Raw genomic sequence first — 18,258 nt, forward strand, 5'->3', positions numbered from 1 at the left:
CCCTCTTCCATCAGTTTTCTGAACAGTCCATGAACCCATCAACACTACCTCACTACTTTTTTCTCTATTTTGCACCAGTTATTTGCTTTTTGTATATTATGCAGCAGAATATATTTTATGTGTTGCACTGTACTGCTGCTGCAGAGCGACACATTTCACAGCAAGCATCTGTAGTAATGAAGCCTGATTCTGATTTGTGATTGTCCCTAGTGAGTCCATTCGCAAAATCGTCCCATCGGGGAATTCTCATGCACCCACCTGCTGCCCTGGTGCATTGATTTTCACTCTGATAAACTGATCTGCACAATCGGCACCATCTGGGTGCATCGCTTCTTGATGCTGCAACTGTTCTGGTCAAGACTGCAAGAAACTGCAGAGAGTTATGGACACAACTCAGTCCATCATGAAAACTAACTTTGCACTGCTTGGGGAAAGCAGCCAATATAATCAAAGCCCCTCCCACCCTAGACATTTTCTCTTCCCCCCTCCCACCACCCTTCCATCAGGCAGAAGATACAGTAGCTTGAAAACATGTGTCACCAGGCTCAAGGACAGCTTCTATTCCACTGCAATAAGACTATTGAACAAACCCCTTATACAGGAGAGCTACTGCACAGGATCGAAGTAAGCTGCAGAGAGTTGTAAAATTACTCAGCTCCATCATGGGTACTAGCCTCCATAGTATCCAGGTCATCTTCTAGAAACAGTACCTCAGAATAGGACCTCTATCACGTTTTCTCATTGCTATCAGAAGGGAGGTACAGAAGCCTGAAGGCAGACACTCAGCGATTCAGGAACAGCTTCTTCCCCTCTGCCATCCGATTCCTAAATGGACATTGAACACATGAGAACTACCTCACTACATCTTTCATTTCCTATTTTTCTCCACTACTTATTTAATGTAACTATTTTATATATACTTACTGTAATTCAGTTTTCTGTTCTATTATCATGTATTGCATTGTACAGCTGCCATAAAGTTAACATATTTCACAACATATGCCGGTGATATTAAACCTGATTCTGATACGTTTCAGATCAAAATTTGACCTCACATCTACTGTTACATTAGGTGCACAATTGTTATGTTTCTTGTAATTCAACTTTCTTATGCTTGCTTACGTTTTTATATAATCAGATGTAATTGTTTAATGAATTGTTCCAGGAATGTCTTAGTTTCCAGTAACACAGGACCAAGCCTCTGGAATCTGGCTGTGTTATAGGTTAGTTGTTATCACTCCAATTTCGTTATTTCCAGTCTGAGTATGACACGATCATGACTGCTTTTTTCCTTTATCTTTTCTTTGTTTTCTCAACTCCTCCTTCTTGTTCATTCTTTGTTCTTGTAATGCTTAATAAAACAGCTGTAGGCAGTAAATTTTGTGCCTCATTCTTGATTTCCAAAGAATCTTTGAATCACTAAAGCACCGGGATTCAACATGGCCCATGCACCTTATTGTCTGCCTGCACTACACCCAATAATGCAAATATCTAATTGGTCAATAATGTGGCAGCAACTCAAATTCATAAAAGCGTGCAGACATGGTCAGAGGTTCAGTTGTTATTCAGACCAAACATCAGAATGGGGAAGAAATGTGATCTAAGTAGAACGATTGTTGGTGTCAGACAGGGTGGTTTGAGTATCTCAGAAACTGCTGATCTCCTGGGATTTTCAAGTCAGCTAGTAAACTCTAGCCTCTAGTAAAAGTCTTTAGTAAAAAAAAAACATCCGGCAAGCAGCAGTTTTGTGAGCAAAATGTCTTGTTAATGAGAGGAGTTATGGATTCAGCAACAATAATTATATAAGTGAGGCAGGGGTTTTTATAACAAATAAAACATTTATTAAACACAGAAAAACAGACCCCCAAAAAGTAAGCAAACCACTAACGTAACCGGAAGTCAGCTGCTGTGCGGCAGCTTAAACAGTTCTTAAAGTAATAAAGTGAAAACAGTTCTTAAAGTGATGTTGCAAAAACAGTTCTTCAAGGTAGTACTGCAAAAGTTCAAAATGCTTACAGTCCATTAAAGGAGAGACTTTTTAGATGATTTAAATTCTCTTTCACGTCGTGTTGTTGTGGTTCCCAGTTGAACTATACTTTTCCCGGAGAATTTACGAAGATGAAAATGAAATAGCTTAAAGGCACTGACCTTTCCTTTACAAAACTGTACCCAACCCTTTCTGCTATATTTCGCAGGGATTAACAAGGGGATAGCCAACGAATTCCTTCCGAATGAGGATCAAACAAGGTCGAACCTGTTTCTCCATCGAAATCAACTTTCCTCAATCTTTTAACTCCCAAACTCCGATCTTCACTCTTCACTGATTTTTAACTGGCAGTGTTATAAAGAAACTGCCGGCAATGAAGTGACCACACATTACAGCAGTGGAGTGCAGAGGAGCATCTTGCAATGCAAACATCGAACCTTGAAGTGGATGGGCTACTGCGGGAGGAGACCACAAACATACCCTCATTGGCCACTTTATTAGATATGGGAGATACCTAATAAGGTGGCCCCTGAATGTATATTCTGCATTCTGATGTTGTTCCCTTTGTGCTACCTTGATGTACTCATGCTTTGAAATGTTATGTATGGATGACATGCAGAACCAAAAGGTTTTCACCGTATCTTGGTGCGTGACAATAATAAAGCAATATGAAATCGCACTTTTCCCTGTAGCTCTTTGACCTCAAGGTTACCAGCAGCCCAGTAATGTCTCAGTAAAAGAGATCGTAGGGTATAGGCCTGAACATCAAACCCGGAAAAGCTGAAGGTAAAAGCCCAAAGAAGTCGTCCCGAGGGCTGGGTTACCAGGGATGGAGATCTGCGAATCCAGAACTTGAGGCACAAAAGATTGGCAAGTCCTGGGGTGGTCCAAAGTTGAAGGCTGAAAATCCAGGGGACTAGGATTGGCGGCCCAGAGTCCTGGGATTGGGAGATGTGTCATGGGTGTAAGTGATGGGAAAAGGGCTTGTTTGGCTGTTATCTTTCTTTTTGTTGCTGCTGCTGCTTGTGTTAGTCTGTGGAACATTGTGGGCATGCTGGAATGCATGGTGATATTTGTGGGCTGCCCACAGTACATTGTTAGGTGCGCTGGCTGTCAATGCAAAAGGTGCATTTTACTGTTTGTTTCGATGTAAACTGTACATGACAAATAAATTAGAATTAATTACTTTATCTTAACTAGACATTAGTATGGGTAACTTGTCCAGCTGCTAGAGAGCGATGGCTGAGGACAAAAAGGCATTATAATCCTCACCCGGGTTGGGGAGGCTCGTTGGGCACACAGGTGCTACAGTGCAGACAGCAGGGATGTATTCTGCCTTCACAGCAACACTTTTGGCGGGTCCCATGGGTGTATACTCAACGAAGGCAACCTCCCCTAATCACACTCCTCCGCATCTGCAGAGGCATCAGTCAGCATCATCATCAATGAGGGCACTTGGTTCTGCAACATCTGACCATGTGGATTTCCTCCTATGTACAGCTAGGGTTAGTAAGTTGTGGGCATGCTCTGTTAGTGTCGAAACTGTCGCGACCATTGCTGGCACGATCCTCGCTGATTTGATTTGACACAAATGATGCATTTCATTATATATTTCGATGCACAAGTGACAAATAAGGATAATCTTTATCTTTATAACAAGGCTCTCATTTGTGTCCTGTTCCTTGTGAATTGGATCACTTGGACACTAAGAGGCTAGATCCTATGTAACTTCATGGGTGTATGGTTGTCTGATAATTTCAGTATATCCCACATCTCTCTACAACCAGTGCAGCACTCTTTGAAGTGTTGCTATCTTGTAATATTAGAAAACAATTCAGGAAACACCAAACTGCTACAAACAATAGCAACATCAGCCATGATGGAATAGCAGAGCAGATTTGATGTGCCAAATGACCTAATTCTGTTCATGTGTCTTATGTTTGCAAACAGAGCAACTTCATTCGAGGGAGCAAATGAGCTGGACACCAAGAAGACGAGCACAAAAAAAGTTAAGTGAGCAAGTAGATTATTAAACAATAGTTTGTGATAACAATATGAAATAAATAAGTAGCAACACAAGTAATTATAAAACATGTAAATGTATACAGTGATATGTAAGTCAAAAACTCATATTGTAAGAAATGACATGTTTCCATCTTTGCTGAGAAAAAGAACAATTAATTTCCTTTTTGTTATATTTGCAAATTTGGCAAAAATTTAATCACAAAAATAGCTAGTTTAAGTATTCCCCCAAGACAGTTTTTAAATCAGCATTTGGTCAATTGTCTTCGTCCCCTCTAGCCAGAACTTCATAAGGCAGAGGTAAATAGTTGGGGAAGGAAATTTGGTACGGGCATTGTGATCTGCTTTAGTTGCCTGTTGATGGTGAGTCCCAACATTCAGCTCCAGAACATTTGGTTGTGCTAATGTAATCTCACCTATGACACAAATAGAAATGTCTACCCCAACATCTTGGCAAAAGCAAGCATGGGGTAAATGTGTATATTTGCATAATTTATTGACTTTTGCACACCGGTTGTTCGTCCATCTTTGTGTACGATTTTTCATTGATTCTATTGTGTTTCTATGTATTTACTGTGAATCCCCGTAACAAAATGAATCTCCAGATAGTATATGGTGACATATACATTCTTCGATAATAAATTTACTGTGAGCTTCAAAGAGTGTGCTTCCTTGCTGTCTCAGACAGCGCCCGAAATCCCTTACTGTTTTCCCTAGTTACCCTTTCCATTCACTAGGTATGAATGCAGGAAGATCCTGATCCTTCACTTCTCCTTTCCTCCTTTCACCGCTGAGAAGTGACACACTGTGTACAGCCGCCACCTGATACTTCAGACCACAGCTCATACTGACTTTGGTGCTGGATAGCATACTCGCCAGCAGTCTGCCGCTTCTGGGGCCAGAGGTGGTGAGCAACCAACTCACTTTTCTCACAGTTAGAAGTCACCTTACTTGCCGCCTTCCCAAAGTGTGCACTGTGCACATAAGAACTGCATTTAACCAGTCATTTTTCAGAAGGTAACATATTCCCTCCATACAAATTTCATGTATTTCTGTAATCTCTCAGTTCTGCATGCTATGCTCTGCTTACATCTAAGCATAAACATTTACAAGATACATACATAATACATAAAAACTTGCATTCACTCAGTTCCATAGTTTTCAGCAGAACTGAACGACTGTTCCCATTAGGTGATGTTTGCACTGGTTAACGTGAATATGACTGCTGGAGTCACAAGGACTAAAGAGCCGACACTGGGGAGATGGAGTCGTTCAGCTTCTTCACTTCCACCTGCCAGTTGCTTAGCTTCCTAGCAGAGAGGTGGCGGCGAGCATGCTTGGTCAAGTGATCGCTCCGCATGAACCGCCGCTCGCACATGGGACACACAAACTTCTTTTCTCCCGTGTGGGTCCTGCGATGTCGAGACAGCTCGTCAGAGCGTGCAAATTTCCTGTCACAGTCTTCCCAATTGCAGCTGAATGGTTTCTCACCTGTAATGGGATTCATGGTGCGATTTACAATACATCTCTGGCAGATCATGTTGAATCACAAAGTCAGTCTTACCCTCAAACTAAAAAAAAACTTAAAAATTTCAATTTAATTTGCTGCAATCCACAATTGTCATTTAATTAGGTTGGAAAATTCAGATACTGTAGCTTAATTCAAGATTCAAGATAGTTTACTGTCACTCTTCAGTACACGCACATTAAAAAGAACAAAATGATTGTTAGTCCGAATCCAATCCAGCAATTAAATAAAACACAATAAAGAACACAATAAGTGTAAATACATAGGATTAGCTTACACAGTACACGTATACATTTATGTACAAAAAGTGACACTAAGTACAGGAGTATCTGTATATAAGATTTTCTTGACAGGAAGTGTAAAGTAGTGGAGGTTTGGGGTGATGGGGTGGGCTAATGGGTGGAGGTGTTGATCAGTCTGATGGCTTGGGGGAATTATTTGGTTTTGAGCTTGATGGTCCTGGTGTAGATGTTGCATAGCAGGACAAACAACATTTCTCATCCTTTATAGGAAAATTAATACAGAGAAGGTAAATAAAGTTAAGATGAGGATTGAAGAAAGACAATGGGACAAAGAGACTGTCTTTATGGTCTAAGGTAGGCAGAGAGAAAGACAGTATGAGGAAGCAGGGAGTCTGCAGAAGGACGTGGACAGATTAGGAGAAAGGGCAAAGAGGTTGCAGATGGAATGCAGTGTACAGAAGTTGATGGTCATGAACTTTGATAGAAGGAATAAAGGCAAAGACTATTTTCTGAACAGGGAGAAAATTCTGAAATCAGAGTTGGAAAGGGACTTGGGAGCCCTTGTGTAGGGTTCCCTAAAGGTTAACTTACAGGTTGAGTTTGAACTAAGGAAGGCAAATGGAATGTAGCATTCATTTCGAAAGGACTAGAATATAAAGGCCAGGACACAATGCTGATGCTTTATAAGGTACTGGTCAGACCAGACTTGGAGTATTGTGAGCACTTGGGAGCCTCTAATCTAAGAAATGTGCTGGCATTGGAGAGGGTTCAGAAGAAGTTCACAAGAATGATCTCGGGAATAAAAGGGTTAACGTATGAGGAGCGTTGATGGCTCTGGATATGTACTCAATAGAATTTAGAAAAATGAGGGGGGGGAGCTTATTGAAACTTATCGAATATTGAAAGGCGGAGAGGATGATTCCTATTGTGGGGGAGTGTAGGACAAGAGGGCACAGTCTCAGAATTGAAGATTGCCCCTTTCGAACAGAGACGAGGAGGAAGTTCCTTAGCCAGGGTGCAGTGAATCTGTGGAATTCATTGCCACAGATGGTTGTGGAGACATTGGGTATATTTAAAATGGAGGTTGATAGGTTAGAGGGCAAAGGCAGGAGAATGAGTTTGAGAGAGTTAATAAATCAGCCATAATGGAATGGCGGAACAAACTTACAGGCTGAATGGTCTAATTATGTTCCTATGTCTTATAGTCTTAACCTGCACTCCGCTGCAAAAACAAAAAGGCACTACTGCCCAGGCCTTAGTCAGAGGTAGTTGGCTGCCTGGCACTGGGCTCTGGACGTTATACATCAGTAAAGATCCAACAACTTGTCACTGGACTCAATTCAATTCTACCTCCTAGAGAGAGTGCACTTCCCATACCTGTGTGAGTTCTCATGTGGGCCTTCAGATGGGAGCTTTTGAAGTAGGTTTTCCCACAGCCTGGGTGGTGGCAGATGTGGCTGCGATGTCGAGACACATCAATCTGGGCTTCTTCCTTCTGGACAGGTGGCAGGATCCCAGGGGCAGGGGCAATGGGTGACAGTCGGGTGCCATTGAGGCTGGTGACCCCCAGCTTCACTTGCTTGACCGCGGGCTGTGGCATGACAAACATCAGGGCTGCCTTCGAAACTGAAGCTCCCATTAAGACAAGGGGAGGAGGGATCATGGCCGGGTGCTTGCCTGGAGTGTTGGGCATTACAGCAGTCATAATGGGGCTGCCTGCAGCCACCGGTACGACTTGGCAGATGATGGGCAATGGAGGGACACTGGAATAAGCTGGAGGAGACACCAGCACCGAATTTTGCCGAATCTCAGTGTTGCTAGGAGGATGTGTCCTTGAAAGGAGAGCTTGTCCTGTAACTACTGTGGAATTAGTTACTGGAGCCGAGTTTTGGTTTTGATCTTCATTTGGTCCTTCATTGCTTTCATTTACTGGGTGGACAGACAAACTCAGTTCCTGCGATACACAGTTTCTCTTTTCAGTGCCATCACTTTCCATCACCTCCCCTTCAGTTCCACCCACGGCTGCTGTTGGCAGCCCCGCGGATTCCTGGACCACCCTAACCGGACAGGAACCATCTGTACAGGGCAAGACATCAGCGGTGTGGCGAATCACGCTCGTTGCCTGGGATCGCTGGCCTGTGGCTACCTTGGCTGGATGCGGACTCCTTAAGTATGCTGCATCGACGGGCACCAGCTCTGGCGCTGCTGCAGCCCTGGTCATTTCTCTGGATAATGGAACTCCTCCTTTTGGTAGAGCGGAAGGGGTCGGAATTGTAGGGTGGGCCATTTGAGATGCCTCAAACATTGGAGGACTATACGGTGGGGTTAAACACTAGAAATGAAGAAAACAAAAGTGAGAGTCCATCCATTCCCAAAGTACACTCAGTGGTCACTTTATTAGGTACACCTGCTCATTAATGCAAACACTGAATCAGCCAATCATGTGGCAGCAACTCAGTGTATAAAAGCATGCAGACATGGTCAAGAGGTTCAGTTGTTTTTCAGACCAAACATCAGAATGAGGAAGAAATGCAATCTAAGTGACTTTGACTATGGAATGAATGCTGGTGCCAGACAGGGTGGTTTGGGTATCTCAGAAACTGCTGATCTGCTGGGATTTTAACACATAACAGTCTCTAGAGTTTACAGACACTGAAAAAAAAACAAAAAAAATCCAGCCAGCAGTCTTGTGGATGAAAATGCCTTGTTAATGAAAGAAGTCAACAGGAGAATGGCCAGATTGGCTCAAGGTGACAGCAACTCAAATAGCCAACTGTTACAACCATGGTGTGCAGTAGACCAGGAACTTCCACTCACAGGCCACTTTCTTAGGTACAGCAGGTACCTAATAAGTGGCTACTGGGTGTACATCTTATCTCACACACAGATTGAATATAAAAATACAGAATAGGGCAGCACTGAGGATTCTGTGTTCAATGATGCAGACATGCAGATGAGATGTTAACACGAGCCATTCACATGGTAAGTGAAAATTCCGGAGACTATTCTTCAACACGCTGAGTCCTTACTTTCTGACTAAAATGTTGCAAGCTACTCTTGGTTATTCATCTTGCTGTGGTGGATCTTTTGAGCAATTAATTGAGCGTGAAGCACTCGGGACTTTCTTATGATGCAATGCTCTCTTCTTGCTACTGTCATCATGAAGGAGGTACAGGAGCCAAAGGTCCCTCACCACTAGGATCAGGGACAGTTATTACCCTTCAACCATCAGGCTCCTGAACCACCTCAACTCTGAACTGATTCACAATCTGTGGACTCACTTTGAAGAACTGTACAAACTGATGCTCGCAGTATGCATGTATACATTTAAATTTGCATGCTTTGTCTTCTTTTGCACACTGGTTGTTGTCAGTGTATGTGTGTGGTTTTTCATCGATTCTATTATATTACTTTCTTCTACTATAAATGCCTGCAAGATAATGAATCGCAGGGTAGCTTATGGGAACATAAATGTATGTGAGTAATATAGTTTGAGCTCTCTTTATTTTCCTGTGAATGCCTGCAAAAAAATCAACCTCAAGGTAGTATATGGTGAGATATATGTATTTGTTAATAAATTTATTTTGAACTTTGACAAGTATGTTGAAAAGTGAATCTCTCCGTCTCTGCTCAGATTATTTCCTCTCCTTTTCATCAGTGTCCACACGTTGAATGCTAAGAAACTATGGCTCTACAGGAGTAAGAAGTCTTGGACCTGATGACTCAGCACGTCCCTCATTTACCTAATGCACCACTGCAAAGCCAGTCTTCATTAGGTTTTATCTATCATTCTTATTAGACTTAACTGCTACAAAAGTTACTTACAAGAAGGGGCAAAGTGTGGAGATCTTTAGAGCTGGATGATAAACTATCCTCAGATTCTTCAGACACATCGGAGGCAGGTGTTAGTGGTCTCAGATCAGTGTACCTTCTGCCATCTGACTTCCAGCTGCAACTCATTGACACGAGTGCTTCAACAGCCTCAATGTCCCCTTGTTCCGTCCGGCTGCCCCAGTAACACCTACTGTCTCTGCGTGTTCCAAAGCCCATCTCCATCCTTTCTTCCTGTTAAAGAGAAAACTCACACTGAGTCCTGTTTTAACTGCAGGTGTAGATTAGCGGTTCCCTCCTTCTCCAAAAATTTAACAAGATTAGCTTCATTTGTCACATGTACCTCGAAGCATATAGTGGAATGTATCGCTGGCATCAATGACTAGCACACGCGCAGGGATTGTGCTGGGGGCGGTGCGCAAGTTCCACCATGCCTCAGGCGGCAACATAGTACGCCCACAACTTACCCACTCTAATGTTTCTGGAACGTGGGAGGAAACCAGAGAACCTGGGTGAAACCCATGCACTTACAGGGAGGATATACAAATTCCTAACAGACAGCAGGGGGATTGGGGGGGGGGGAAATTTCACCCCAGTAAAGCTTTTAGCTAACCGCTGTGCTGCTGTGCCACCTTTCCCCCAGTAAATCAATGCTGGAGATGTCACTCTTCTGAAACTTGTTGGTCTGCCTGCAACTCAAGATGGCTGTTGAGGAACGCTGCCAACTGGCACATTCAAGGCTGCAAGGACGCACTGAAGCTTGTTACAGCCACTGCGAGGGCTCAGTGGAGAAGGACTGTAGTACAGGATTCTTCTGCTACTGGAGACAGAGCAGCTGGGATGGGTGAGGACGTCCCTCAGTTATTGTAGTAGTGTACCACTCGGGGGGGGGGGGGCCTACACATTCTGGCATCAACATAGTATACCCACAGTGTTCGGCAAAGCAACAATAACCTTGAAATTAACAGAATTATGATCACTAGAACCTAAGTGTTCCCCTTCACACAGTTCTGTCACCTGCCCCGTCTCATTCCCTAAAAGGGACATCCAATATCACGCTCTCTCTTCATTTATTGATTAAGGAAACTTTCTTGAACACAAACTCTATCCCATCTAGCCCTGTTACAGTATGGAATCTTCATCGATATGTGGAAAGTTAAAATCACCTACTATCACAATCTTACTTTTCTTGTAACTATTTGATATCTCTCCACAAATTTGCTCCTTTAAATCCTGCTATTAGGAGGTGTATCCAGAGATACCGGCCACGTGACAGATGCACTGCCACCTGGCTGGTCGGAGGACACACCACATGCCAATCAACATTTAGTCCCTCCCAACTTATCAATGCACACCTAAATTATTGGTCACCTTAATTGGATTATCTCACCCAGCCCCATGCTATAAGAGGTGAGACATGTGCCTGGCTCACTCTTTCTTACAGACCACCTCATTGAAGGTAAGTGCATTGATTTATGTTTGGGAAAGTTTATCGTTTGTCCTGGTAAGCGAGCCGCAGCTACCCAAGGTCAAGGGGGATAGCTGTCGTAGTGCTTTTCCTTTGTTCTTTGTATGTGTAACTGTACCCTGTCCCCACACTGCTTTCTGTGTATTGTACAGCCAACCCGACCTTCCCCACATGTGTTAACCCTAAGTGTTTTTTGTTAGAATATTGTAGTTGCTTGTGTTGACCCAACTTACCCTGGTAAATAAATTCCTTATTATTAAAACTGTGCGTCCAGGCCTCTACTGTTGAGACTCAAAGAACCAGTTATTTTCCATCACAACAGGAGGTCATTAGTATATTCCATTAATTAATATTCCATTAAGAAATTCCATTAATTTCTTATTCCTCAGTTCAACCCATATAGCCTCAGTAGACAAGTTCCTTAGTCTGTCCTGACTGAGCACTTTTCTTGGCTGCTAATGCCACCCCTTCCCCTTTAATACCTCTCCCTCTATCATGTCTAAAACAACGGAAACCCTGGAACCTTCAGCTGCCAATCCTGCCCCTCCTGCAATCAAGTCTCACTAAAGGCTACAATACAATTCCACACTCTGATCCATGCTCTAAGTTCATCTGCCATGTCCACAACATTTCTTGTATTGAAATAGATGCAACTCAGGAGTATTAGTCCCACTATGCTCAACCTTCAGGCTCTTGTCTTTGTATGCAAGCTTAACAACATCTTTCCCCACAATCACTCCACTTATCTGCCTTGGCACTCTGGTTCCCATCCCACTACAACTCCAGTTTTAACCCCCTGTGTAGCACTCACAAACCTCCCTCTGAGGATATTGGTCTCGCTCCAGTTCAGGTGCAATCTGTCCCATTTGTACAGGTCCCAATGATCCAAAATACTGAAGGCCTCCCTTCTGCACCAACTCCTTAGCTACATGTTAAACTATTAGCTTCCTATTTCTGGCCTCACTAGTATGTGGCACAGGTAGCAATCCTGAGTAAGTCCTTTTACTTAGCACCTAGCTCCCTGAACTCACTTTGCAGGACCTTGTCACCCTTCCTACCATGTCACTGGTTCAGACGTAGTTGCTCATCATCCCTCTAAAGAAAGTTGTAGACTCAGTCCAAGATGACACTGGCATGTGGGAGGAACGTACCATCCAGGAACCTTGTTCTTGTCCACAGAACCTTCTGCCAGTTTCACTCACTGATAAACCTCCTATCATGACAGCTAAACTCTTCTATCCCCTGAGGAACAGAGCAGGACTCAGTTCCAGAAACATTACTACTATGACCTTCCTCTGCTAGGAATAAAGCATAATTGCATAGTGACAGGTTTACATAGCCATCGTACACTCAGTAGCCACTTATTAGCTAGACCTGCTTGTTAATGCAAATACCCAATCAGCCAATCATGTGGGAGCAACTTAATGCTTTTTTGCAGACATGGTCAAGAGGTTCAGTTCTTGTTTAACCAAACATCAGAGTGGGGAAGAAATGTGATCAAAGTGATTGTTGGTGGCAGACGGGGTGGTTTGATTATCTCAGAAACTTATCATCTCCTGGGGTTTTCACGCACAACAGCCTCTAGTTTACAGAGAATCGTGCAAAAGAACAAAAAGGCGACAGTAACTCAAATAACCACACGTTACAACAATGGTGTGCAGAAGAGCATCTCTGAACACACACATTGAACCTTAAAGTGGGTGGGCTACACCAGAAGACCATAAACATACACTCAGTGCCCACATTATTGGGTACAGGCGGTACCTAATAAAGTGGCCACAGCATATATTATAATTATGGACATGGGAGTTCATAGTGTGATTTAAAAAAACGAGCTTGTATTAAGAAGAGTGTGTAATTCTAACATGTTAATAATGGAAAAAAAAGTATTCCAAACAATGAAAAAATCAACACAGTTTAAAAAAACAAGAACTTGTTACCCATAATTCTGTTTCACAATTTCAAAATGATGAGACAGCCCTCCCTTTTCTATACTTGGAATCCTCACGGCCAGTTGGAAGCCAGTGAGCAGTACTCAGAGCATAAATCACACGTGCCTCAATAGACCCTGACTAATTCATAAGTGAGGTTGCACATAGAATTGCTCTGGGTAATGTTCAAGTTAGGCTTAGTGTGATTCATACTTCAGGGAAAGTTACTGTTTGACTGTACGTGAAGTTAAAGGGAACTTCTGTACTCTTACCCCTCCTCTTCTCCTCACCTCGGGTGCTCCTCCTCTTTTCCTTTCTTCCTTGGGCCACTCCCCTCCCTATCAGTTTCATCTTTAGCCCTTTACCTTTTCCACCTGTCACCACCCCGCTTCTCCAAGCCCCCTCCCCACCCATTTACTTTCCCCTGTCATCTGGCTTCACTAATCACCTGCCAACTTTATTCCTCCTCTCCCCCCACCATCTTATTCGGGCTTCTTCCCCCTTCCTTTCCAATCCTGATAACCAATCTTGGCCAAAACGTCAACTGTTCATTCCTCTTCATAGATGCTGCCTGACCTTCTGAGTTCCTCTGGCATATTGTGTGTGTTGGTCTGGATTTCCAGCGTCTGCAGAATCTCGTGCAAGCAGTCGTATCTTTCCTGTCTTGTGCTCATCAGTACTTTCCACTTACTCAGTGCAGTACACGTTTTGGTCTCCTCGAAAACTGCTGATTCACCAGCGTAATGAAGTGTCCGACAATAAACGCTGCAGGTTGACACGTTCCAAAGTGCAGAGGAGATGCATGGAGTCTTGGTACAGTCTCCACAAAAGCTTTGAGGGGAAGGGGTCCACTTGCTAATGGACAGTGAGTAACTGGGTCCCATGTAACAACATTCAAACACTTTAGGGGTCAAACAGGAAGACTATAAGACATAGAGCAGAATTAAACCATTTGGCCCATCGAATCTGCTTCACCATTCTATCATGGCTGATTTATTATCCCTCCCAACTCCATTTTGCCACCTTCTCCCTGTAACCTATAACCTCAGTCAGTCCGGATCGGGAGCAGCATCTCCAACACCATCACACTGAGCACGGGGGCTCCCCAGGGCTGCGTACTCAGTCCACTGCTGTTCACTCTGCTGACCCATGACAGTGCAGCAATACACAGCTCAAACCATATCAAGTTCGCTGATTACACGACTGTGGTGGGTCTCATCAGCAAGAACGATGGGTCAGCTTACAGAGAGGAGGTGCAGCGGCTAATGGACTGGTGCAGAGCCAACAACCTGTCTCTTAATGTGAACAAAACAAAAGAGGTGGTTGTTGACTTCAGGAGGGCACGGAGTGACCACTCCCCGCTGAACATCGACGGCTCCTCGGTAGAGATCGTAAAGAGCACCAAATTTCTTGGTGTTCACCTGACGGAGAATCTCACCTGGTCCCTCAACACCAGCTCCATAGCAAAGAATGCCCAGCAGCGTCTCTACTTTTTGCAAAGGCTGAGGAAAGTCCATCTCCCACCCCCATCCTCATCACATTCTACAGGGTTTGTAATGAGAGCATCCTGAGCAGCTGCATCACTGCCTGGTTCGGAAATTGCACCATCTCGGATCGCAAGACCCTGCAGCGGATAGTGAGGTCAGCTGAGAAGATCATCGGGGTCTCTCTTCCCGCCATCACGGACATTTACACTATATGCTGCATCCGCAGAGGAAATAGCATTATGAAGGACCCCATGAACCCCTCATACAATCTCTTCTGCCATCTGGGAAAAGGCTCTGAAGCATTCAGGCTCTCACAACCAGACTATGTGACAGTTTCTTCCCCCAAGCTATCAGACTCCTTAATACCCGAAGCCTGGACTGACACCTTGTCCTACTGTCCTGTTTATTATTCATTGTAATGCCTGCGCTGTTTTTGTGCACTTTATGCAGTCCTGTGTAGGTCTGTAGTCTAGTGTAGCTTTCTGGTTTTTTTCCCCATTACGTCGTTCAGTCTAGTTTTTAACATCATGGTCCTGAAAAACGTCTCATTTTTACTATGCACTGTACCAGCAGTTATGGTCCAAATGACAATAAAAGTTGACTTGACTTGACTCTAGTCCTAAACTGCCCTACTATGAAGAACATCTCTCCATCTCCAGGTCTTTCAAAAGGATTTGACGAAATACCCCTCGTTCTTCCAAACTCCAGCAAGTACAGGCCCAGAGCCTGAATATCCCCGTTCATTAACCCTTTTGTTCCCAGACTAATTCTCCCCTGGCCCTTCTTTAATGCTAGCACTTAGTCTCCTACAGGAGGGGCCCAAAACTGCTCCGTGCGTTGTTTAGGAAATAAGAGAATTTGTTGGTTTGGTAGTATAAAGGTGTGTACTGATTTTATTGCATGATCTATATTTTAGGAATAAAATATTAAGGGCACTGACAACACATTATTCGACCTCGTCTACCGGACCCGCATCTGTACCATAGTCATCCACACCCCTCCCATTCATGTACATAATAGCGTCATAGAGTACATTACAATAAAAATCTAAAGAAAATGCTTTTTGTCAACTCCGCCGTCTGTTTTTAAGGGTCGGTGATCATGTAGTCCACACCTAATTTCCTCTCATTTACTGTGTCTTTTCCCACCTCGCCGAATACACGCCCTCTTCCTCTCCCTTATCCCCACAAACCTTTCGCATTCTTCAGTATTTTAAGAGTCCCAGCAGCAGAATGTCTTTGCAGCGCTACAGTACGAAGTTAGTCATTTCGCTTTGACATCGATTGCAGAGGGAGGGGATAAGGAATGCAGACAGTGTCTCCGGCACTCGCCAGCTCGAACAGACTTGCCGAGATGAGGTGAGGTGAGGGCGGCCCCCAGCGGGAGCGGCGCAGGCTCGTGCGCGAACTTGAACCAGTCACCGAGGCAACCTTTCACCCACTTTCCAGACAAGCCTCGACACAGCCTTTCCCCTCCCCCGAGCCAGCACAGGCGGCGGCGGCGGCGGCGGCGTCACTCGCAGCTGCGTTCCCAGGGAAAAGCCGGCACAGGACAGGGCAAAAAAGAGACTATTTCACCAAAATTACATAAAAACAAACTTCCCCTCGTCGACATGTAATTACGCCCGAACCTAGCAACCGCGTCCGATTTGAAGCGACCGCCGGTTTATTCCCAATGAGACTGGGCGGGGGGGAGAAGGAAAGATGAAATCACCAAAAGCAGCTTTATTTTTAAAACGAACATTGCTGTTCCGTTAGGATGAAACATTTACCCAGTGCCTCGCCACACGTACGCAGAATGGACTTGGTGAAAAGCTATCTGATTCAGCCCCCCACCAGCCTGTCCCCAGGCTCATCACTAAAGGGATCAGCTGAGATGGGTATAGGAAGAAGGGGTACTCACACGCTTTCCCAAATCTGGGCTTTCGGCGACGAAACTCGTGAACCGGACGCGACCGCGCTCACAAAAGCGGCGCCGCACCGACACACGGAGCCACTTTGGCAGCTGTTGACACCGGCCGGCCAGGCCCCGCCCCCCGCCCCGCGCTCCATTCAGGAGGAGCGCGCGCGGGGGCGGGGCCGCGGGCCCCGAGCGCCGGCCAATCAGGCACAAAGGTGTGCGGCGCGGCGGCCAATGGCAGGGCGCGGGCTGCGTGATCAGCGGCTGGTGGCTGGCATGACCGGGGACTGGAGACGGCGTTGCTGCGCGGTTTCCCGGGCAGGGTGGCTCCTGGAAACTCCTGAGTCACAAACTCGCGCTTGGAGCACTTTGACTGACTCATCAGTCACGATTCATCACGGAAACAAACAAGCAGCCGAAGTCGTGCGGGGAATCAGAACTTTATGATTTTATTTATTCAATTGTACGTGATGGCGAGATCTGGCTCGGGAGGAAAGGAAAGCGCAAAGATTGTCGCGAAATTACATTGCCCACCTATAAGATAGGACACGAAGTTTATTTTGCGGTGCTACATGACTAAAATCAATTGGACTACTCTTGACATTCGGCCGGCTGTGCGCACCTTTGAACCAGTCACCAAAGACGTGCTGCACGTCCATTAGCAGGGCGTTGGCCACCCGGTTCCTAACTGATGGCTCACTGTAGCCCCCAAATCGCAAGAGTAATAGCACTCTCCATTTTTGAAGATGTGATTTGCAAAGAGCCAAAAAAATGAAATGAAATCACAAAGAAGAGAAAATCTGCAGATGCTGGAAATCCAAGCAACGCACACAAAATGCTGGAGGAACTCGGCAAATGAAGTGCAGTTGCGCTTCAGAGACGGAAGAGGTGCTTGATGATCTTATTGTCCTGACTCTCGAAAGGTCGACTGGCCATTCCTCTCCACAGACGCTGCTTGGCCTGCTGTGATCCCCAAGCGTTTTGTGTGTGTTGACTAATCTTAGTTCTTTGAGGATGGATTGGCAGGTTGCATGCTAGATTTGACGATGTGGTCGAGTGGAACCATAAACAACAAACCCTCAATGTCAGCAAAACCAAAGAGCAGGTTATCGACTATAGGAAGAAGAAACTTGGAGGTCCATGATCCATTCCTATTTGGGGGGGGGGGGGGGGTTGGAAGAGGAGTGAACTTTAAATTCCTTGGCCTTATATCAGTATTTCTGTCCTGGAACCAGTACATAAGTGTCATCATGAAAAAAAGGCATCAGAACACCACTATTGTCTTAGAAGTTTGTGCAGATTTAGCATGTCATCTATAACTGTGACAGGCTTCTATAGGTGCAGAGTTGGGAGTTGACTGGTTGCACACAGCCTGGTATGGAAACACCAATTCTAGGGACGCCTACAAGAACTGTTGGACACAGCCCAGTCCACCACAGGCAATGCCCTCCCCATCACTGAGCACGTCTGCAGGGAATGCTGCCACAAGAAGCCAGGGCCCCCACCATCCAGGCCATGCTCTCTTGTCGCTGTTGCCATTAGAAAGGAGGTACAGGAGCCTTAGGTCCCACCAGGAAAAAAGTACAGTCGAGGTTTCAGGCCATATATGTTGCTTGGCCTGCTGAGTTCCTCCAGCATTTTGTGTGTGTTCCACCACCTGCAGACTCACTTTCAAGGACTCTACTTCTCACATTCTCTATTATTTTATTTCCTCAGTTTGTCTTCTTTTGCACATTGGTTGTTTATCAGTCTTTGTGTGGAATTTTTCATTGTTTCCACTCTATTTTTCTGTTCAACTCTGAATACCTAGCAAGAAAATGAAGCTTAGGGTAGTATATGGTGAAATGCAGTAAATGTTCTTTG

At 44.7% G+C, this 18,258-nt stretch overlaps 1 protein-coding gene across 1 annotated transcript; it reads right to left on the reverse strand.

The window, feature by feature from the left end:
- Positions 1-1,818: 1,818 nt before the first annotated feature.
- LOC132395463 (Krueppel-like factor 10) lies at positions 1,819-16,523 on the reverse strand. Its single transcript, XM_059972115.1, has 4 exons — positions 16,399-16,523; positions 9,605-9,844; positions 7,157-8,111; positions 1,819-5,500 (listed from the first exon to the last, which is right to left on the reverse strand). The coding sequence occupies exons 2-4, from the start codon at positions 9,833-9,835 to the stop codon at positions 5,250-5,252; spliced, it is 1,437 nt and encodes a 478-aa protein (XP_059828098.1). The 5' UTR covers positions 9,836-9,844; positions 16,399-16,523; the 3' UTR covers positions 1,819-5,249.
- Between the last annotated feature and the right edge of the window lie 1,735 nt (positions 16,524-18,258).

Source organism: Hypanus sabinus, chromosome 1 (assembly GCF_030144855.1).
Source record: "Hypanus sabinus isolate sHypSab1 chromosome 1, sHypSab1.hap1, whole genome shotgun sequence".
Classification (NCBI taxonomy): Eukaryota; Metazoa; Chordata; class Chondrichthyes; order Myliobatiformes; family Dasyatidae; genus Hypanus; species Hypanus sabinus.

Excerpts from the sequence above, each read along its gene's own strand:
- LOC132395463 (XM_059972115.1), bottom strand. The coding sequence starts at position 9,835 with ATGGAGATGGGCTTTGGAACACGCAGAGACAGTAGGTGTTACTGGGGC. Across the intron at positions 8,112-9,604 it reads TCCACACTTTGCCCCTTCTT|TGTTTAACCCCACCGTATAG; the intron begins GTAAGTAACTTT and ends CTTCATTTCTAG. Across the intron at positions 5,501-7,156 it reads CCACATGAGAACTCACACAG|GTGAGAAACCATTCAGCTGC; the intron begins GTATGGGAAGTG and ends ATCCCATTACAG.